Source organism: Protopterus annectens, chromosome 12.part0, assembly GCF_019279795.1.
Source record: "Protopterus annectens isolate FY-2018-M chromosome 12.part0, PAN1.0, whole genome shotgun sequence".
In the NCBI taxonomy this organism is placed as follows: Eukaryota; Metazoa; Chordata; order Ceratodontiformes; family Protopteridae; genus Protopterus; species Protopterus annectens.
Window position 1 is genome coordinate 209151200 of NC_056746.1, and position 24838 is coordinate 209176037.

Sequence of the window (24838 nt, forward strand, 5' to 3'; positions counted from 1 at the left end):
AAGAGAGTTATGAACTGTTTGCAAGGGCTCCCATTAATTTTTAATTATATGATCTCCTAAACCAAGTAATTAAACAATCTATTTATTCCTTTCAATATTTATCGGTATTCTAAACGCGTAGTTCTGATGAAGTCCTTTGCATTAGGAGGACGAAACCGCTTAACCATTTCATATAAATAATTCTCGGCTGGAGCGTCTTCTGTGTGGAGTCTCCATGTCCTCCCCACGGTAGAGTGATGCAGGTAGGTGTGTGAATGGGCGTGCTGTCTTTGAAGGTTGGGCATCGGGCTGGCAACTCGGCACCGTAAAAATCCACTGCCAATCATGAGTGGACCAGAGTTCCGCTGTGGCGACCCCTAACCGGGAAAAGCCAAAAGCCTAAAAATAATTTTAATTTTTTAATTTTGATGGTTGTGCAGTACATTGTTGGACTATCCCGTATATGCAGGGTTGTTTTGGTTCAACTGTATTTTATTCCCTCCTTAGCTGCTTGTGTGGGTTCTTTGGTAAATATATTTAACACACAAGAATCTGTTGTAACATTTTGCCAGGCATGAGGGGATAATGGATAAGTGCCACTCCCCGATCACTTCCAGCATGTGGCAGTCAGGCAACTTTTCAGGAGTACTGGTAGGTTTTTTTTTTTTTTGGTGAATGGACTACAACCTCCCGGATTTTGCAGTCTGCCTCCAGGTTGACGTCCGTTAGAATTATCATCTCCTCTGTCTCAGGGAGGTGTTTTTCCAGAAGTTTCATGGTGAAAACCCTGCAACTTTCTGAACCATAATTTCCTACCACTCCTTTAATTCCTCACAAAGGTTCTTTGAAGAGCAAAGACACAGTTTTCCATGGCAGACATCCTGTTTGCGTCTTTCATTCTGGATCCAAGAAGTGTAGAAGCATCAAAGGGGACATTGACGAAGGACATCTTGAAGCCTTCCTCAAAGTAGCATCCAAGAGTGCTGGCAGATAGTTATGCTGGTACTAGCTGTGCTGGCAGATAGTTATGCTGGTACCAGCTGTACCATCAGCTGGATTTCATGGACACGTGGCAGAGTAGACAAGTGGAAGTCCACAGTTTTTTTGAATGCCCGCTGGCAAGTTATGCTAAAGGGACTTAGTAAGCCTCTTAGTTAAACCCATCTGGTAGCATACCATATCTGCCCAATAGTTTGGTGCTCTGAGTGCAAAAGTAACTGTTGCATATGTCCATTTCCCAAATCTGTCCAAACCTCTTGCTTCCCTATTAGGGAGATGGAAAGAACTCCTCTCTTTGGATAGTTCCTCTTTTTTTTTCTTTTGAGACTGTCACTATAGGCATGGCAGCCTACTGGTGAACATTGTCCCAATGTTTTCTATCCTTAAGCCTACAAAAATCCTAGCTAGTTTCTTTTGAATGTGTTCCACCACATCACGGTTCTTCCATGCACGCTGAGCCTCAAGGTCTGTAAGACTTTCGGAAAGCAGCACCAATGGAGAAACAATGAACCAGAACCAAGGGCTTTAAGAAAAACAGATTAGTCTGATGGAGTAGTATTGGTGGACCAACTCCCTCATTTCATCATCGTCACCGCCAAAACTGACATCTTCTAGAAGGGATCCAGGGGAGCCTTCACCTTCATCCAAGTCAGTCTTCTGTGACGGAGTCTGTGAGGAGTCCTTTCCGTTTTAAAGTCAGTTTCTGTGACCATCTTAAAAACATACCAGAAGAGTCTGAATCAGACTAGGGACTCTGCTGTTGAGTGACCTCCAAGCCTGCCGGTCTCTGTTGATCTGAATCAGTGGCGTGAGAAGCAGAAACCCAAAAGAGGTTGGGATGGAACAAGCCTCAAACATAGCAGGTTTTCTTTTGGTCAGGCCAAAATCCTTTCAAAGGCCAACACCACAATCGGCACCAAAGGAACACTTCCACCATCTGGAGGATGGAGGAGCCTTCCCCAACCTGAATGGCCCCAGCCCAGAGATCAACCTCGGACCCGAGATATTCCGAGCAACAGCTCAGAACACATCAGTGCTGACCCCCCTCCCTAAACTTGGTATCAATGCTTCGGGCTCAGCAACCCATCCCAATCCGAACACAAGAAGCAAGAAAGAGTTAAGCAGGCTACAGGATTTGAAGCTGTTCAAACTTTCAGTTCAAAAAACATGCACCAGGAAAGCTTGGACCCATGGGAAAAGGATCCGTAGGGCGGACTGGTACCAGAAACACTGGGAGAGGGTAACTGGACCGGTTTCCAGGGAGGTTAAGGTAGATAGCATCAGAAGAACCCCCCAAGTTGGAGCTGCATTCCCAGAAATCTCATCATTCTAGCGATATCCATTTCGGTAAGACTTCTTGAACACTGGACAGACTTGGAGGATGATACCACTAATGATGGTCTAGAGTATCATCTCTCTAGTAAGTAGCTGAAAAGCACTGGAACTTGAATAAGAGGGAGTGTATAAATATTTGGGAATTGATGAATCAACAATAAAACAAATGAGACTAGAACTCAGGAATATTTTAGAGGATTTTAATACTAAAAACAGCACTAACATCTAGAAACAAAGTCCAAGCTATAAACCAATTTGCTCTTCCTGTCCTAACTTACAGTTTTGTAGCAAGTGACTGGCTCTAAAAGATGTTGGATAGTTTGGACAGGAAAAGAAGGATGCTTCATGCACAAAGGATTTATAAAAATCAGTGCAAACAAAGACTATATATTCCCTGTTCTGAAGGAGGTATGGGCTTCCTCGAAATTGACTACATGTATTGATCTGCAATAGTAGGACTGTATACATACCTGCTGACTTCAGAAGACCGAAACATAGTGAAAGTTTTGAGGAGAATAAGTCTAAGATGTCTTCCCTGCTTAGTTTAGCAGCAGCATAACGGGGTCTAGTGGAAATCAAACCAGAAGTAGATAATAATCAGGCAGCAACTGAACATACCAAAAAACAAAAACAGGCAAGTTGAAGAAGCAGGTAAGGAGTCAAGAAATGCAGAAAAATGCATAAATATAGTTGCAAGTATAGAAAACTCTTAGAATAACTTCACGTTGGTCAAGGTCGGACACAGGAATGGTTAAGAGGAAGTGAAAGCCAAAAGACAAAACATTAATTTTGACAGTCCAAGATAGTGGACTACATACACGTCTGTTTACAAAGTCCATTGAAAATGTGGCAGAAACAGACAAATGTAGGTTTTATATAACAGAATTGGAAAACAGTTGCACATCTTGTTGCTGGTTGTGATATACTGATGGCAGAAGACTGCATATTGAAAGGTATAATAATGCGGCAAGACTGCTGCATTGGGGATTGTGCAACCATCATAATACTGAAATAGCTGAAAAGCAATGGAAACTTGAGCCACAAAGCATTATATGGGATCACCCATAACCAACAGTTCACAAAACAAATGTGAGAAAAACAGATAAAGTAGTCCATGAAAAGAAGACCAAAATAACACTGATCAATGAATTTGCTACACCCAGTGACTACAGTTGTCTTGCGTACACAGACACAGTCATAAAATACCAGAATTTGCAGGCAGAAATGAGGGCAATGTGGAAGAAAGATACCCAGACAGTTCCAGTAGTAGTAGTAAGAACGCAGAATTTACAGTCGCACTTGGATATGTTCCAGATACATGCAACTCCGTACAAATTACAGGAGGGGTCATTACTAGGTACATTGTGGGTGCTGCGAAGAGCATGTCTGGCTGACAGACTGAAACAATACTAATTTTATGAACTTTAAATCATACTGTATAGGGTCCATTCCCATCATGATATTAGAAAGCTAAAAGAATTGGAGACATTAAAGTGAGTTGTAGAAGGAAGTAGTAGTCCACAAAAAACACAAAATGATGAGCCAAAAAACAGCCATAAAGATGACAGAGTGGACTACTGAGGATAAGAAAAAAATCATGTACGGTTACACAAGAAGCCCAGAATATCTGGACAGAATATACACAAAAAGATTGAGAGAGAAATTAGGGGAAAGAAAAATACTTAACCAAACAAAACTGTTACAAGCTTCAAATGGTCCCCACTCTTCCTCCCTGTTGGTGTCTTTGCAATTGCCCACCCCTACTGTAAATTTGATCTGGGACACTCCTCCCAGTTTAGTGTCATTAGCTCATTCTACCCAATATAGAGAGAACATCTGACAATGCGGTGGTGGTGCTGCGGTAGCGTTGTCGCCTCACAGTTGGACGTTGCCTATTCGATTCTCAGACAGTCTTCTGTGTGGCGACATGCGTGAGTGGGCATTCCTTCGTTGAAGGTTGTGCGTTAGGCCCGGCAAGCCAGCACGTAAAAATCTACTGCCAATCATTAGCGGACCGGAGTTCCGCTGTGGCGACCCCTAACCGGGAAAAGCAGAAAGACACAAACAATAGAGAGAACATCTGAGAAGGCCTTTTGTTCCTCCTTTCTCTCTCTCTCTCTTTTTTTTTTTTAAAGAAAAATTTGCCTGAACCTCCTTGTGTTCTGACTGTGCTTCTCAAACATTTTGGAAATATAGAGTATATTTTACTGCATTTATTATAACTGCATTTGCCTTAATATTGCTACAACTCAAGTGCTCTAGGTTGCACTGCATTGGAATTGTTTGTGCGTTTTAACTGCTTTTCTGTATATATATATATATATATATATATATATATATATATTTATATAGACTTCTCTATATATGTAGACTAGCTACTTATTCTACTGTATTACTGCCTCTTAAATCGTTTTTCAGTTGTGCACTTGCCTTGCTTTATTTAAAAAGTTTAAAATTGCTAATTTTGTAGAATTTTAATTGCATTTACCGTTTAGGACTACACACAGTGTGTTAGCCTTTTCAGTGTTTATTTACTGTATTATTGCATTATTTAGCCTGTTTTAACCAAAACAAAAAAAACACACTATCTTGTTTGTTCGTTTCCCACCTTTCCTAGCCAGTACAGTCCAGATCTCAGGCTTTGCTCGTCTCAGGACTTTTTCAGAGCTAGCCAGACCTTGCTGTGGTAGAGGGAAGTCCTACTGCTTACCAGTGGGAGTGGTGAGCATTGCACTGCCTATCTAACACTAGAGGAATGGTTTCCAGCTCTGAAATTGTAATTTTATTAGCCTTTTTGGGCCGATTTCTATACCTTTCAACATTCTGGCTTAAAAACGCATATGTTTGCACATTTTTTCACATCGTACAGCACCGCAGGGCTACAGTTAAACTATTCCAGGTGCCAGAAAGTCTGCTCTTCAAATTTTCCCTTAGAACTAGCTGGTTCCTCAGTAGTAGCACTAAAATCTGAACTCCTGTGACTAGCACTTGCTCTAGAACCTGCTGAAAAGCACTAGGAAGCCTGAAACTGATACAAGCACTCAACTCTCCTAGTCAATAAGGAGAAATTAATCGTAGGCACTAAACAGCCTATAACTGCAAAGTACTTTGCAAAGGTAAGGTAAAATCGCTCTTGTACTTTACAAAAAAAAGCATCTAAACAGGCATGTCCAAGGGTCAGCTTCCGGTGATTTCTCCTGTCCACCTGGTGAATCTGGGCATACTGGGGCAATGCCCCAACTGCCTCATGTACACAGACAACCCTCTCCTACCACCCAACACTACAACCTGCGAGAGATGCACTTACACAGCCAAACTGGAAGCAAAGCTCTCTCCGGCCAAGATTATGCTCGACAGTCAAGAGGAGAAGGTTAACACCTGCACTACACCTCAAGCAACTCATAGCCCTTCAAAACCCACACCATCAACACCCACACACAGCAACACTGAACCCACATATGCGGCGGCCCTTAACATTAACCTGCCCAAGCAACAAGGACCACCGAAGTTGAAACGCAAACAAACACCAGTCACAACCAAAGTGACACACAGCTCACACCACCAGTGTGCCACCCAACAGCCCCTTAAGCCAAGACAATGTACCAAACACTTTAGTCATAGGTGACTCTATAGTCAGGCACACTGATGTCCCACTCACCAGGCTGAACAAGGAGAAAGTGTCAGCTGCCTGTCAGGTGCCAGGATCAGTCACATAACGCATGCACTCAAGTCACTCCACAACAAGTACAAATACGACTCGGTCATTGTCCATGTTGGAGTGAATGACTTGAGATGTACCTCCCTGGATTACATGAAAAAAGACATGGAAGAGCTCTTGGATCATGTGGCCCAGGCAGGTATGACCCTAGCCCTGAGTAGCATCCTGCCTTCGCCCAGAATTATACCACAGTACAAGGACAAAATGATTGACTTCAATAATTGGCTAAGCTTCTGGTGTCATTCAAAGGGTATCCGGTATCTGTCCGCCTGGGAAGACATGATCGACAAACCACGATGCTTTGCCAGAGATGGTCTGCACCTGTCACCCCTGGGATTCAGGTTACTGGCTAAAGCTCTTGCCACCTCTATAGTACCTTTTTTACGCAAGGTTCAAAGGACAAAACCACCACCGTAACAGATACAAGCAGGCAAAATCTGAAGGTAATGCTACTCAATGCTAGAAGTCCAAACCTCAAAATGCACTCTCTCGAGGCACTCCTAAAAATGGAGAACATCGATACCTGTGCAGGAACGGAGACCTGGTTCAAGGCTCCAGAGAGCAGCCTTGCAATACAGAGAGCACCCCTGCAATACCAGGCTACAACTCTTACCACACTTTTCGGCCACAAAATCAAGACCGAAACACTAAAGGTGGAGAAGTGTCCATATTCACACCTCCAGGCTAGTTGCCCAACACAATGCAATGCATCTGAAATTCGCCAGGTGCAACTAACACTAGGTAAGACTGCAATCCAAATTGTAGCTCGCTACAGATCCCCCCCCCCAACCATGCCCCAGGATTCTCACTACACCTTTTTAAACATACTGGAAAATATTAATATTACCAAACACCCTAATACTGGATGATTTCAACTACGCTGCAATTAACTGGAAAAACTACTCTGGTACTAACACCTTTTCCCAACGGTTCTTGGAATTCATAAATTCCAACCCCCTGCATCAACTAATCTATTGTCCCACAGGGGCTCCAATATCTTAGACCTGGTCATTACCAACATGGGAGATGCATGCTCGACACCAGTGGTCACGCCCTCATTGGTCAGGTCTGACCATAAGCAAATCACCCTCAACATCCACATGCCACCCCCAGTAAGGAAGCCTCCGTAAAAAGCTTCTCCAAAGCCAACTTCATGCTACTGAAGTCAGAAGTGACAAACTTCATGACACCCATGCAGACAGGATCTGAAAGTTCGACTGCTGAATCCTACACTAAGGCACTGTACAAGTACATCCACTTGTTCATGAATCGTGCCATCCCAAATAGAACCAAGATGCTCTCCTCCAAAAAAAGGAAGCCAATCTGGAGGTCCCCTGCTATAAACAAACTATACAATAGAAGGAAGAAACTGTTGCAGAAAAAAGGAAAATCCCAGGATGCAAAAAAACTCCCTCACCAGCCTCAGTAAGAAGCTGAGATCCCTCATAAAATCCTCAAAAGCTATTTATGAAAACAAAATTGCCAAAGATTCCAAAGACAACCACAAGACATTCTATAGTGGTCAAGAATCTAAATGGCAATCTCAGATCTGTTCTGAGCTACAACAGAATGGCATTAAATATACTAATCCAAGGATATTGCCAATATCCTGGCAGATTGATTTAGTGCCAACTTCACCCCCTCTCACCCACTAAAGGGCCCATCTCAATACCAAAAGATTGCCATATTCCAGTAATCGTGGCCACACAGGTAGAAACCGCACTCTCCAAAGGTAAGAATACAGCATCCATGGGACCAGATGACATCCCGGGCTGTGTACTACATGAACTACAAAATTAACTGACACCTCACCTATGTGTTATGTTTAATCATAGCCTCACCTCAGGCTTCGTGCCCACTGAGTGGCGTATAGCTACAGTTAATTCCACCACAAGGGGGGATCCACCTTGTATCCCAGGAACTACCGTCCCATCAGTCTGACGAGCCTAATCTGCAAGGCCATGGAACGCATGATCATGGAACTTACAAAGACATTGGCAACTTTCAAACACTGGACCCCACCCAGTTTGGGTTCGTGAAGGGCCAATCTTGTCTCCTGAACCTGATTGACTTCTAAGAATAGTCTCAAGAGCTGTGGACGAGGGTAAGGCGGTCCACACTGCCTATCTAGACCTCCCCAAGGCCTTCGACACCATACCCCATTCTGGAATCATAGATAACTTACTAAGCCGGGCATAAATCCCTACGTCAGTCGATGGGTTACCAACTGGCTTACTGACAGAACCCAGACTGTAAAAGTAGCAGACTCTAAATCCAGCTCCAGACAAGTGAAGTACCTCAGGGTTCAGTTCTGGGACTGCTCTTGTTTGTCATCTACTTCTCTGAAGTACAGGCCAACACTAAGGGACTCTGGCTAACAAAGTTCGCAGATGACTGCAAACTGGGAGCCATTACTGAATCCCCAAATGATGTGGATATTCTACAAAAGGGCCTTACAGAAACAGATGCCTGGTGCCAGAGCCATGGGCTCAAGCTTAATGCCAAGAAATGTATAGTTATCCCCTTTGGGAAAAAAACATGTACCCATGAATTACCACATAGGTGTCAGGGCACTAAACATCGAAAGTGTGAGAGACTTAGGGACACAGGTGGACAGTGGTCACACCTTAGATAATCACATCACCACAACAGTCAGGAAATCCTTCTATGTGGCACACCTCATCACGAAGGGCTTTTTATCCAGAAAAAGAGAGATCATTGTCTCACTGTGCTCATCCCTCATTAGACCCATTATAGAGTATAACGCCCAGTTTGGTATGTACCTCACAAGACATCTGCAACAGCTGGAAAGGCCGCAGAAATACCTCACTAAAAGAATCACAGGCCTAAGGCAAATGCCATATGCTGACAGTCTAAAAAAACTGCTGTTGGACATGCTCCATTTGAAGAAATCCCAAACCCTCAGAGCCACACGCTCCAGGGATCTAAACCTTGTCATCACAATGAACAAAACATGCTGGTGGGATAGGTTCCTGACCCAGAGACTCCCATACTCTGGAATAGACTGCCCATACAGGTCAAGCAGAGTGCCTCCTTGGCCCTCTTCAAAAGGAACCTTGATGATTAGATGGGAGACGGGAAATTCACCCCGGGGATCATGTCAGTTGCCCTGCTAGACAGGGGTACAGGGAAGTAAATATTGCGGGAAGAAATATCCAGGGAATTGTTATGGCTAGGCTTGTATAGGCCCTAGGTCAGATAGCCTAGTACCAACCTACGAACCTAAATGCAAACGTGTTCATTAATACAGAGTCATACAAAAACATTATACAGACCCAAGAACCCCTGGCCATTTGGAAGAAGCAGCAATTGACAGTATGAAAATACAAAGAATAAAATCTAGAGATTTTTGAAAGGTATAAAAAAGAAATATGGACATGGGAAACAGATTTGATACGGTGCAATATTTACGAAAGGAGAAAGCCAAATTAATCATTACAAAAAAGCAGCCCCAAAGATATTCAAAGAAAAATATGGACAAAGGCATCCAGATGTGGAAAATTTCACACTACAAAAAATAGGATTGCAAACAGGAACACAGGACAGGAGAAGTTAAACTAGAAGTAGTAGTTCTGGAAAACCTGTGAAGTGAAGAATTTAGTGTAGAAAGTCTAACAGGTTATATCACAGCATGATGGAACAGTGAGTTCCCCAAGTACGGAGAAATAGATGGAGCAGGAGACATCTGCAGAAAAAGAAATATGGACATGGGAAAGAAAAAGATTTAATATGGTGCTAATATTTATGCAAAGAGGAAAGCAGAATTAATCAATACAAAAAGAGCAACACCAAAGACATCGAAAGAGAAATACAGAGAAAGGCATCCAGATATGGAAATTTTTACAATGCAAAAATAAGAAAACAAAATGGGAAAGAAGAAAGTAGGATTAGTAATGGATAAGTTAAAGAAATATAAAGTGAGGTTATGGATTACATGCAAAGTGAAGAACTTGGTGTGGACAATCTAACTCTGATAACATCAGATCAGGATAGAATAATGAATCCCCAAATTACAGAGAAACCAGTGGAGTGGGAAACATCCGATCCTTTGCCATATGAAGATACTTTTAGAGCCTTCAGAAGAAAACCAGTATAAAAGTTCAGTTGGAGTTGCAAAGGAAGGAACATGAAACTGTGGCAACTCTGATGCAGTAAATGTTGTAGGGTGATAGGTTAGTGAGTTCCCATATGAAAGAGCAGTAAATCACAGGATGAAACTGAGGAGAGAATATGGCAAAGGAAGATGCTCTGGAACTTTTACTGAACACCTGCAGGAAATGGAGAACAAATAATGTGCCCTCAGTGTGAAGTCCCTCCTCTGGGCCAGAGGCTCAATCCTCACCACTAACACCAGTGGAGGAACGTTCGCGGTGAGAAAAACAGGCAGTATTTTCAGATGTAGCTCTCTGCACAAAGTACAATTTCCCTTAAGAGCACAGAGCATGCATACTTCAGCCTTGAGGGCTGGGCTCTCTCTCTAGGCCCCAAGTAAGACTCCCAATACAGAGGGTTCCAAGACAAGTCCTCTACAATCCTTCTCTGTGAAATCAGTGCTCTGTGCCCCTGCTCAAAGTAGCTGTCACACACACTGAGATTTGATTTACACAGACAGACACACAGGCAGACCAGGGAAAGGCTGGCACAGCTTACCTGTTCTGCCACCTCCATCCAGACTATAAGGTAGATTTACTGCCACCAAAACACTCAAAGCCAGCAACTTTAAGGCTTTTACAAGGGTAACCAATTACACTTAGTAAAATTAATACTTACACAAAATGTTATTATTTAACCAAGCAGCAAGACGTTCAGGAACCTGGAGCCATAGTGCCACTAAATAAATGCAAGTACTGTCAAATTTTCTAAAAGACCAGCCACAATGTATAAATATATTTAACAAAAAAAAAAAAAAAAAAACATGAAAATACATACTGGATATCTATTTACAATAAACACCAGAGTTTCAATTGCAGGCAATATTAAAACACTGATGGAAAGACTTGACCGCTACAGAAAAAGAAACATTTAGTTAATCTTACTACACATTTTTTAACTGACTGAAAAAATTACTGTTCCCTATTTATGTACTAAAGCAAGGCAAAATGGAAGTCTTGTCAGGTCCCAAAACAAAGTACACACCTCACATCTCTCACTAGTATTCAAATACAATTTCAGTGCTGGAACAGAATGACATCATATCTTGTTACCCGACTATGTGGTTATCACACTACTCTCTCAGTAGACACTTGAGTCAGGATCTGGATGTGTCACAATGCACACAGAACTTTAGCTAAGATTTATTACAACATCTGGAAACTGTAAAACAATTTCAACACTTCCACCCTTCCTACAGAAACTAACAAGCCATTCTCTAGCATCGCAGGGTAGCAGTTACTTCACCACTAAGGACAACAGAACAGGATCCCAAGCCCAGGCTTTTCACAGACATTGCATCTCTGGCTGCATTCAGACCTATGAGATTAAATGACTTGGTTTAGGCCATAAAGATTTTGTTTCAGGCTATTTTCTTAAGGTTAGCTGGGCTGAGCTTAACCCATTCCCTTCCAGTATCATCTGTTCAAATATATACATTACAGTTACAACAATCCAGTCTGCCATACACGTCTCTCTTTTCTGTCCAGCAGGACCCACTGTTAAAAATGTATTAATGCAAGCAACTTTACAAATACATTTTTAACACCACCATCTGTACTAATTAGTTTGATATTCAAATTACATGACATACTTCTTTACAAAACTCCAGCTAGCTATGCTGGCATATCACATGCACAGCCCCACTCCCCATGGCACAGCTGGAACTACCTCACATCATCAAACTCAGTTTAGAAGAAAATTATCTAAAGGAAGAGTTGCTTGATTTGATATGGACAGAACATTTAGATCAATGAAAGAGATACTACAGAATGTCAACAAGACCCAAAATGTTAGAAGTTTGATAAAACAAACGCAGTAATCAGGACTGTTCACAGAAACGGGCAGGATATAACAGGAGTGAGTAGGATACATTACTGTGCAGTTAAATTAACAACATATAAAGTCTTACCACAAAAACACAGGGCAGTAAGGGAAAGGAAGGGAAGAAATCAAATGCCATCATGGAAATATTGAATAGAGAAAACTATAAAGAAATTAAGACAAGAAGGGTCACTGTTAGAAGAAGGAACAGAACAAATACTCAAAGATAGATGTGATAAAAACAATGCTCAGCATCAGGAAATATCAGGATCTATCTTATACTATTGTGAACAATATACTAAAAATACCAGCATAGGCAGAAAAACTAAGATATGCAGATAAATATAAAGAAAAAAGTACAAAATAAGCAATGTATTGATGACCCAAACGTTTTATAAAAAATTGTGAAACAAGGCAAAAAGAACTGAAACACCACCAAACAAAGAAGGAATAGACATTTTGGAGAAATATCTATGAAGATCATGTGGAGCATAAAGATGGTGAATGAAGAGTAGTAAAAGGAAGAAAGAATAAGATCGAATGTACAGGATATGAAATGGGATGAAGTAATGGTCAGAGAAAGTGAAACAAAATTAAAATAAAAGCTCCTAACTGGAAACCCTAGTCCTAGATGCACTACCCAACTTCTGGGTAAAAGTATTAACCTCTTTACATGAGGATTTAGCTGTAAGAACTATTTATATGACCACCCTGAAGAGACACCAACAACTGGAAAAACAATACTACTCCAACAGCAAACCTGCAAGCTATCCTAAAGAGTATAGGCCAATAACTTGCCTTCTGACGATGTATAAACCATACTGGCTTCAGTTAAAAAGTGTAGAGTTTATGGTCATTTAGAAGAAAATTCAATCATGGCAATAGAATAAAAGGTTAACAAAAGAAAGTCATATGGAACAAAGGATCATGTGTTGTTAAAGTCATAATGGAAAATTGTAGAAATTAGAAAAATCTAAGTATGGCATGGACAAATTACAAAAAAAGCATGGACAGCATCTCTCATTCATGGATAAAAAGTGTTTACAAATGTGTAAGATACACCCTACACTGATCAGTTACATTACAGTGACAAACCACTTTGCAGTTAAGCCATGATAAAGGACAAATTATAATTCCAGGCATAAAAAATTTAAAAGGGGGATATTTCAGGATGACTGTCACCACTATCTTTTGTCTTGTCCTTAACTTATTAAGCTGTCTACTTAACAGATTAGGTCATGGTTACAATGTGGCTCCCAGGAAACAACAAAGTGTAGGGACTTATCTTTTGTGGATGATTTAAAGCTATACAATTTGTCAGAGGAACAAAACACAATTATAAGCAGTCAAAACTTTCTCAGATTACATAATAATGTAATTTGGTCTTGATAAATGTGCAAAAGCAGATTTTAAAGCAGGAAAGCTGTAGTACCAAGAAAATATTAGTCTGCGACAGGAATGCAATATAAAAGAATTCGAGCAAGAGGGAATGTATAAATATTTGGGAATTGAAGGATCAACAATAAAACAAATGTGGAAAAAAAAAACTAAGACTAAAATTAATGTTGAAAACCGCTCTGACATCTAGGAATAAAGTCCAGGCTATAAATCAATTTGCTCTTCCTGTCCTAACTTACAGTTTTGGATTGATTGACTGGCCCCAAAAGGTATTAGATTAGTTAGACAGGAAAAGAAAAATGCTTCATACTTAATAAGTGATTTATAAAAATTAGTGTATACCATGATTATATATTCCTGGTTCTGAAGGAGGTATGGTCCTCCTTGAAACTAATTACATGTATAGATCTGTAATCTTAGGATTGCATACGTATCTGCTGAACTCACAAGATCCAAACATCGTGACAGTTTTAAAACAGAAAGGGAATCTGTCTAAGATGACTTACCTGCTTAGTTTAGCAGAAACATATCGATGTGAAGCGGGAATGGAAATCAAACTAGAAGTAGCTAAAAATCAGGCAGTAATTGAATTTGCCAAAAAACAAAAGAAAGAATACAAGGTGAAGGATTAGATGAGAAGGCAAGAAATGTGGGAAATGCATAAAAAGTAGCAAGTACAGAAAACTCTTGGAACAACCTCATGTCAATCAGGACCGAACCGAGGAATGGTTAAGGAAAGGTGAATTTAAACCAAAAGACTAAAGGATACTATTGGTGGCCCTGGATAGTGGACTTTGTACACATTGGTTTACAAAGTCCATTGAACATGTGGGAGAAACAGGCAAATGCAGGTTTTGTGAAACAGAATTGTAAACAGTCACACATCATGTTGCTGGGTGTGATCCACTAATGGCAGGACGACTGTACACTGAAAAGCATAATGTGGCAAGACTGTTGCATTGGGGATTGTGCAAACATATTACTGAAGTAGCTGAGAAGGCTGGATTAAACTACTTGAGGTAACTGCAAAGTGCATAAAGAATTCAGACATGTATTGGCAAGAGTAAACAATGGATGGCACACAGGTAAATTATAAGTTATGTACTTACCGTAACTTGGTATGTGTGCTTTTTTCATTCCTCCTCATGGTTGCGTTATGAATCCAAAAGTCCAAAAATGAAATCCAGCACAAGGGAAAGATTAAAATCTTAGAAATTTATTGTGGCAAGCTCCATAAATTGGTAGCAAACCAGTTTCGGCTGAAAGTTCAAGCCTTCTTCAGTGCAACAAAATATATTCAATAGAGCAAACCCCAATTCCTGCTTATAAATATATATATATATTACACAAATTAACCAAAAAGGCTTAATACCTTAATTGGAGTGATTCATCAGTGAGTCAGACTATCCAAAGCAAAAATCAGCTTAACTCATTCAGGCCTGGTTTGAATAGAGCACCTAGCCTGATTATGCAGGAAGATTCCTTGTTATTTAATATATTATGCCATCCAGCTTTGGATATCCTGTTCATTTGTATTTTATCTAGGATAGTAAAAGTGAATTTGGCAGTTTTGTGTGTTAGTGTGTGTTTGCAAAGGGCATTTGAGATCCTTTTATTTCTAAATTTCACTTAGATGTTCACTAATACGGTGTCTGAAAGGTCTGGACGTTTGTCCAACATAAAATGAAGAACAGATGCAAGTGGCTAAATAGATAATCCAGTCACTGCTGCAATTGCAAAAACATCTTATTTGGTATGTGTTGCAGCTATGTTGCAGAATGCGTTCTCAAAGATTTACATTTTTCTCATGAACATCAGACGATTAGACATAACCTAACTAAAGTAGAACAACAAGCCCTACAGTATCTTAGTTCTAATCATGACATAGTCATATTACCAGCTGACAACGGAGGTGGCATTGTGGTGATGGATTGGGACATGTACCAGGAAGAGGCGGAAAAACAATTGTCCGATCCCCGCTTTTACACATATGGTTGTGGATCCAACTCCCAATTTTAAAAAACAAATTGATTCTTTTCTAGACCTAACCATAGAGGCATCATTAACCAGAAGACCTGCAAACAACTCAAGGTGTCAGATCCCATACCACAATATTTACTTCCCAAGATACACAAATTCCACCCGTCCTCCGGGACGACCTATTGTGTCAGGGAGGGGATCTTTGACTGAACCTTTATCCGCCTTCCTTACTGAATATTTGCAACCTTTACAATCTATGGTTAGGTCTAGGCTAAAAGATACTACCCAATTTCTTATCATTCAGGATGCACAATTAGAACTAGACTGTATTTATGTACATTTGATGTCACTTCTCTTTACACAAGCATACCACATTGGGCTGGACTACAGGCCATTTAATATTGGCTGAAATATCACAATTATACACCCCTGGTTTCAACACTCCTTATATCCTTAACTGAACATGTATTAACTACAAATTTTTTTTTATTTCCATGGTAAATCATACTGGCAGGTTCACGGCACAGCAATGGGAGCCATCCTTTGCTCCTATCTATGCTGATTTGTTTATGGGCTTTTTGGAGGAACAGTTAATATATGATGATAATCACAATCTTTTTCTTGATCAGCTAGATATTTGGAGACATTATTCGGATGATTGTTGAATGGTGTGGCGGAGGGACCAGCCATATGTGCATGAATTTATCCGATATCTTAATGAGAACAAATGGGGCATTCAGTTTACATTACACATTGAGTACCACCAAATCATATTTCTGGATGTCACCATTACCAGACAGGAAGATCACACTTTAGAGACTCTGGTACATAGGAAATTTCCAGAATATCATCATCTTCTTTCGGCTGTTCCCATTAGGGGTCACCACAGCGGATCACCTGTTTCCATTTCTTCCTGTCCTCTGCATCTTGCTCTGTCACACCAGCCACCTGCATGTCCTCTCTCACCACATCCATAAACCTTATCTTAGGCCTTCCTCTTTTCCCGTTACCTGGTAGCTTGATCCTTAGCATCTTTTTCCCAATATACTCAGCATTCCTCCTCAGCACATGTCCAAACCAACGTAATCTTGCCTCGCTGGCTTTATCTCCAAACCTTCCAACCTGTGCCGACCCTGTAATATACTTATTCCTAATCCTGTCCACCCTCGTCACACCCAGTGCAAATCTTAGCATCTTTAACTCTGCCACATCCAGCTCAAACTCCTGCCTTTTTGTCAATGCCACTGTCTCCAGCCCATGTAACATAGCTGGTCTCACTACCCTCTTGTAGACCTTTCCTTTCACTTTTACAGGTACTTGGCTGTCACAAATCACTCCTGACACACTTCTCCACCCACTCCATCCTGCCTGTACTCTCTTCTTCACTTCTCTTCCACACTCACCGTTACTCTCTGAACTATTGACCCCAAGTATTTAAACTCATCCACCTTCGCCACCTCTACTCCTTGCATCCTCCCCATTCTTCTATCCTCCCTCTGATTCTCACACACATATTCTTAGTCCTGCTGACCTTCGTTCCTCTTCTCTAGAGCATATCTTCATCTCTCCAGGGTCTCCTCCACCTGTTCCCTACTCTCACTACAGATCACAATGTCATCTGCAAACATCATAGTCCATGGGGACTCCTGTCTAATCTTGTCTGTCAACCTGTCCATCACCACTGCAAATAAGAAAGGGCTCAGAGCTGATCCTTGATGTAACCCCACCTCCACCTTAAACGCATCCGTCACTCCCACCACAGACCTCACTGCTGTTACACTACCCTCGTACATATCCTGTACCACTCTTACATACTTCTCAGACACTCCTGACTTCCTCATACAATACCACAACTCCTCTCTAGGCATCCTGTCATATGCTTTCACCAAGTCTACAAAAACACAATGCAACTTCTTATGACATTCTCTGTACTTCAACACTCTCAGAGCAAACATTGCATCTGTAGTGCTCTTTCCCAGCATGAAACCATACTGCTGATCACTAATCATCACGTCCCTTCTTGACCTAGCTTCCACTACTCTTTCCCATAATGTCATGCTGTGACTGATCAATTTAATCCCTCTGTAGTTACTACAGCTCTGCACATCACCCTTATTCTTAAAAATCGGTACCAAAACACTTTCTCCATTCCTCAGGCATCCTCTCACTTTTTAAGATTTCATTAAACAATCTGGTTAAAAACTCCACTGCTATTTCACCTAAACACCTCCATGCTTCCAAAGGTATGTCACCTGAGCCAACAGTCTTTCCCATTCTCTTGATAGCTATCCTTACTTCCTCCTTATTAATCCATTGTACTTCATGATTCACTATCCCTACATCATCCAACCTTCTCTCCCTCTCATTCTCCTCATTCACAAACCCCCTCAAAAGTACTCTTTCCATCTCTTCAACACACTCTCCTCGCTTGTGAGTAAGTTTCCCTCATTATCCTTTATCACCTTTACCTGCTGCACATCTTTCCTAGCTCGGTCCCTCTCTCTCTAGCCAATCGGTACAGGTCCTTTTCTCCCTCCTTAGTGTCCAACCTTTCCTACAACTTTCATATGCCTTATCCTTCACCACCTCTCTCTTTGCCATGCACCTCATCTCCTTATACTCCTGTCTACTTTCTTCATCTCTCCAACAATCCCATTTCTTTGCCAACCTCTTTGCCTGTATACTCTTCTGTACTTCCTCATTCCACCACCATGTCACCTTGTCGTCCTTCCTCTGTCCCAGTGTGATACCAAGCACCTTTCTAGCCGTCTCCCTTACTTGCTCTGCTGTAGTTACCCAGCTATTTGGTAGCTCTTCACTGCCACCCAGTGCCCGTCTTAACTCATCCCTGAACTTCACCTCACAATTACCTTTTTTTCAATTTCCACCATTTGATCCTTGGTGCTGCCCTCACACTCCTCCTCCTCTTCTTGATCACCAATGTCATCCTACAAACCACCATCCTATGCTGCCTAACTACACTTTCTCCAGTCACCACTTTACAGTCTCCAATCTCCTTCAAACTAGCCCTCCAACATAAGATATAATCCACCTGTGTGCATCTTCCTCCACTCTTGTATGTCACCCTATGCTCCTCCCTCTTGTTAAAATACATATTCACCACAGCAATGTCCATCCTTTTCGCAAAATCCACTACCATCTGACCTTCTGCATTCCTTTGTTTAACACCATACCTACCCATCACTTCCCCATCCCCTCTGTTCCCTTCACCAACATGCCCATTGAAATCTGCTCCAATCACCACTCTCTCACCCTTGGGTACAGTCATCACCACTTCATCCAATTCACTCCAAAATATTTCTCTCTCATCCATTGCACACCCAACTTGTGGAGCATACGCACTAACATTCATCTTTACGCCATCAATTTCCAGCTTCATAGACATCACTCTATCGGACACTCTTTTCACCTCCAAAACGCTCTTCACATACTGCTCCTTCAGAATAATTATCTTGCCATTTCTCCTCCCATCTACACCACGATAAACAATTTGAACCCACCTCCGATACACCTAGCCTTACTCCCCTTCCATCTGGTCTCTTGCACACACAATATACCAACCTTCCTTCTATCTGGTCTCTTGCACACACAATATACCAACCTTCCTTCTGTCCATCATATCAGCTAGCTCTCTCCCTATATCAGTCATACTGCCAACATTCAAAGTTCCGACCCTCCCCATGCCTTCCGCCTCTTCTCCTCCTTCGGCCAACAGTAATCCAATTTCCACCAGCACCCTGTTGGCTAACAGTATTACATGCCTCTAGTAATCACCCTCGCCACATCATCAACAAAATTCCAAAGTCACAATATCTACGCATAAAATGTATATGTTCCTCCGAACAAAGCCTTCAAGCATGCCAACAGGATCTAACCAACAGGTTGCTTACCAGAGGATATCGTGAGGATTGCATTTCTCGGACCATAACCCAGGTGGACCAAATAGATAGATCTCAACTTTTAGAATATAAAGGATAGAACTAGTCAAGATAGCACACAGAAATCACAACCCATTAGGCTAGTAACCACCTTTGGGGCAAATGCCTATAGTTTCAAAAACATTATCAATAATCATTGGGACATTTTGCTTGCCCATGACCAATTGAATAGACTACTCAACTCCAAATGTTTATTTTCTTATCGTAGAGGCAGAACAATCAACTCACACTTAACTCATTACAAACGTTATAATCCACCCATTACTTTACAGAAAACTCTATTTGGTGATACGTTATTAGGTTGTGTTCCTTGTGGTCATTGTAGTGCTTGCTCACACATTTCAAACCAAGGAATGTACTAGCTGCAACATATCTAAAATTTACCAAAAAATATGTTTTGGCAATTGCAGCAGTGATTGGATTATCTATTTAGCCACTTGCATCTCTTCTTCATTTTATGTTGGACAAACGTCCAGACCTTTCAGACACCGTATTAGTGAACATCTAAGTGAAATTAGAAATAGAAGGATCTCAAATGCCCTTTACAAACACACTTACACACAAAACTGCCAAATCCACTTTTACTATCATAAATAAAATACAAATGAACAGGGTATCCAAAGCTAGATGGCATAATATATTAAATAACAAGGAATCTTCCTGGATAATCAAGCTATGTGCTTTATTTAAACCAGGCCTGAATGAGTTAAGCTAATTTTTGCTTTTGATCATCTGACTCACTGAAGAATCACTCCAATTAAGATATTAAGCCTTTTTGGTTAATTTGTATATATATATATATATATATATATATATATATATATATATATATATATATATATATACACACACACACACACACATATATATATATATATCTATATATATCTATATATCTATATATATCTATATATTCATATATCTCTATATATCTCAGATATATATATATATATATATATATATAAATAAAGCAGGAATTAGGGTTTGCTCTATTGAATATATTTTGTTGCACTGAAAAAGGCTTGAACTTTCAGCCGAAACCGGTTTGCTGTGGATATTCTATTTATGGAGCTTGCCAGAACAAATTTCTAAGATTTAAATTTTTCCCTTGTGCTGGATTTCATTTTTGGACTTTTGGTCACTATGGTTTAATCCGTGCACTCAGTCTACCCTGTGTATTTTTGGTTTAGTCTGGGTTATGAATCCAAACCTCGGATCCAACTTGGCTGCATTTTTACAGACTAGAAGCCAAGTCTCGAGCTCCTCCCACTTCCCATAATGCACTGTCCTCTGCCTAACTACCTCAGATTGAGTTTGCTGCTCAAACAGCTTGCAGAGTGCAGAAAAATTCGAAGGAAAGGTGAATAAAGAAACAGATGCTCAAAACTGGGAACATCAGTTCCTAAAAAGTTCTCTCCAGGTCTTCTAAAGCACCGAGTACGGGGATGGCTGGGTGGGAGGGAAGGTGAGGAAGAATGAAAGAGGACAACACAGATACCAAGTTATGGCAAGTACATATGTTGTCTCTTTCATTAATCCTCACAGTTGGGTTAGAGTCCCCAACTATACAACTTCTGGGTGGCCTCAAGTATGGATATGCAGTGCAGAACCGGAGGAAGCCCTGCTCCAGGAAACCATGCCTAATCTGTAATGTGTAACGAAGGTACAAGTTCTTGACCAAGTGGCTGCAGCACAGATATCATCCAAGGATGCCCTGGAAGAAAGACAGGTGAGTTAAACATTGACCTAGCTGAGTGGGCCTTAGGATGATGAGGCAACTATAATAAGTTCTTGGCATAAATCAAGGTAATACAGTCTGTTATCCATTTAGCAAGATTAATTTCTGCAACCACCTGACCTATGCAGCTCTGTGAGGACACAAATAATTGGTTCGATTTTCAAAAAGGGTTTGTCATATGAAGATAAACATAACTACTTATGAACATCAAGTAGATGTAAAACACATTCTCCTTCATTATAAAAATTTGGAAAAAAACTGTCAGTTATATGGTCTGGTTGAGGTTTGATTCTGTAGCTACCTTGGGCACGAAAGAGGGATTAATACAAAAGGCCACTATCTTTGTAGAAGATGATAGGAAGAGGCTTAGAAGATGGTACCTGGATCTCAGAAATTCACTTTGCTAAAATGATGGCAATAAAAGTCTCTTGCACGAAAGAGGGATTAATACAAAAGGCCACTATCTTTGTGGAAGATGATAGGAAGAGGCTTAGAAGATGGTACCTGGATCTCAGAAATTCACTTTGCTAAAATGATGGCAATAAAAGTCTCTTTCATGGAAGACAGTGCAAGTCACAAATGCTAGCTGGTTTGAAATGTTTTTGATCTGAGCCTTGTAAGACCAAGATCCCATGGCGGGGAAGGGTCTTTAACTGGAGGCCCACGAAGGAAGATTCCTTTCAGGAAGGCCTTGCACAATTTAAAGGTTGCAGGGGAACTAAAAATATTACCCGAATGGAAGTTAGAGATGGCAGGCAATTGAAGTTAGATAGCAAATAAACTGGCTCACTCTTTGGAGAAAGACAATGAAGAGAAGGATAGCGGATACTAGCGCTGAAAAGGGGTCTATGTTCTCTCTGGAGAACCAGAAGGCAAATCTCTTCCATTTTCTCCTATAGACTTTCTTGGTAGCTGGTTCCTGAGAAGCTAGAATAATGTCTCAGACAGGGGAAGCAAGCCTGGACCTTCGAGCAATCACTGGAAATGGATAAACCAAGCAGTCAGTTTGAGGGATATCAGAATGGGGTGAAAACCCTATCAGGTGAAGGAGGTCAGCCTGTTTGGGTTCCAGTATCCAAGGAGGATATTTCAGATGAGAATAGAGGAAGGGGAATCAAATCTGACGAGGTCAGTAGGGGGCAATGGGGATTAAGAGGTCTTCTGATTTTTTGCTTTCTACAGAGCTTTGGGATCAAAGGTAGAGGGGGATAAGCAGAGGAGACTGTGGGCTAATCGTGAAGCATAGCATTCCTCAGGAACTCCCCCAGAGGGGGGGGGGGATCAGAGTGAAGAAGTTGTTGCACTTGTTGTTCTGAGGGGATGCAAAAAGGTTGCAGCAGGGATGGCCCCAGCGGCTGAAGATCAAAGTCTGTTACTGACTGGACTTGCGGAGCTGTTCTGATCTCCCTGGTATGTGAGTTGGAAGTAGTAAACGGTCTGAAGACATCACCCATTCCCAGATCCTCATGGTTTCTCTGCACAATGGGTAAGAGCGGGTTCCTCCTTGTTTGTTGATAGACCACACCACTGACATGCCTGTTTGAATCACAATAGTTCACAGAGGGAGAACGCCCCGAAAGGCTTGCAACATAAGGAGGCATGCTCTCATCTCCAGAGCACTGATAAGCAACCTGGTCTCAAGTGCAACCATGTGCCTTGGACCATCTTTCCTTGAAATGCCCCCCACCCCACCTGGGAAGAGTCTGTGGTCACTGTGGTGGAGGAGGAAGGAAAAAGGAAAGGTCTGCCAATTGGCAGGTCGTCCGACAGCAGTCACCACTGGATATGCTTTCTGTAAACCGAAGTCAACTTGATGGGAGTTGATAAAGGCTGGTAGAGAATACACCATTGAGCAGCCAGGGTTCATTGAAGCACTCGCATATAATATCTTGCTAGAGGGACTAAAGGAATGGCAGCCGCCACAGTTCCAAGAGCTTGAAGTATCAGCCTTGCCTATGGGGAAGACTGGTTTAAGATGGGTCAAAAAACAATGTCCGAGCATGATGAGTGGGTAGAGCTGCAATCCAGTTCATTGTGTCCAAGGAAACTCTGATAAATTCTAAACTCTGTACTGAAGTTGGATTTGACTTTGTCAGGTTTATGGTGAAACCCAGATGGGTAGATCTCAGATCATCAGAAACAAATGTAGAATTCCTGCTGTTAATGTCACAAAAAATAATTGAGACTCGAGAAACTACATCCGTCACTGCTGGTGGCAAACAAGATCGGAGGTTGTTAGGCAGAGGACTGTGCATTATGGGAAGTGGGAAGAGCTTGAGACTTTGATCCTAGTCTGTAAAAATGCGGTCGTCAGATCAGAGGGTAGAATCTGTAACCCAACCGTGAAGGGGAATGAAAGGGACATCATCAGATACAACTTTGCACCAGGTGGCGATGCCATTTAAATTGATTACTGCAGTGTAAAGTATTACCTTTACAAGTGTGAAAACATTACAGGAACTGTGTGTGTCAGGAAAACAAACTAGTCAGTTACTGTTTTCTTGACAGAGTGCTTAAACTCCTAAAAGCATCAGGTCTAGGATTATTTGTACATTTTTTATCATGTTACTCTACATATTTCAAATGTAAAGAATGACTGCTGAAAGAAAGCAGAATAAGACCACAGCAATTAGACAGGTTTTCCACACTAACAGATACACAAAGCTAACTAGCCCAGCTCCAAAGAACCTCTTGTGCTAAATGTTAGCCTCACAATTTACAAAAATGTTTCTGCCATAAAGCTTGGAAATACAATGTATGAATCTTAAGTACTCAGTTTTCATTTTCTTGTCCTCATATGTAATAACTGTGCGGCATTCTTATTCTTCTGTGTGTTATTTCTACATCCAGTGTAAAACATCTTTATCAAATGACCTAAAACGTATTTATGCTCATTACCTAAATGTATTAACTATTGTTTTACCGTTTACTTGATTTATTGTGAAGCTCGTCTCCCAGGGCTTCCACTGAAAGGGGAGCTTGTCTTCCCAGGTTGGACCATCCCGGTAAACAAACACAATCAAGCAATCAACAAACAAAACAAAAATAATAATATGCAATACTCAAATAATTATAAAGAAATGCTTAGTTATAACAGAATTCTTTCATCTAGACAGCTCAGAAAAATATATCCATCTGTGTCAACCCACTGCTGTGTTAACAGAGCATCGGCCTGCAACACAGGCAACTCAGTTTAGACTAGAAACCAGTCAGCAGACTGCTTACCTGCAGCAGAATGCATTATCTTCTTGGAGGGAAAGAATATACAAGTATAACCAGAGTGACAGCTGATGGGGGACAGACACTGCAAACAGGCTTCTTTAAAATGAGGACGAGCATCACATTAGCAGGTTAAATATGTTGTGATAAAAGCTCAAGCCTCTTTCGGACCTGAAGCATCTCTCACCTCAAAAGAAGTGGAAGAATACATCCAAGTACTGCATATCATAAAGAATGAATGCAGGATTCACGTGGGATTTAGCAGTCATGATGAAGTAGCAAACACTAAGCAAAACTGAGTACGACAAGGGTGGGAAAATGCTTTATAACACTGAAAAAGAGACGAGATTTTGGAACTTACAGCCTTCGTTGTAAAGGTATGCAATGCCAAGCTTCACAGCAGCTTCAAAATTCCCACTCTCAGCTGCCCTAATGAGGAATGGAAAAAAGGCAATCATTTCATTTTCTAAATTAATCTTGTAACATAACATAAGTGATTGTCTCGTTATAGCTTGTTAA

General features: G+C 41.1%; 1 protein-coding gene across 1 annotated transcript in view; it reads right to left on the reverse strand.

Annotated features, from left to right (window-relative positions):
* The window catches only part of CCNF (cyclin F), a gene marked incomplete in the record, with an annotated part of 700297 nt that overhangs the window by 612352 nt on the left and 63107 nt on the right, over window positions 1-24838 (reverse strand). Inside the window, 1 exon segment of the mRNA XM_044089259.1 lies at window positions 24681-24748. Within this exon segment, the coding sequence (XP_043945194.1) occupies window positions 24681-24748 (68 nt within the window).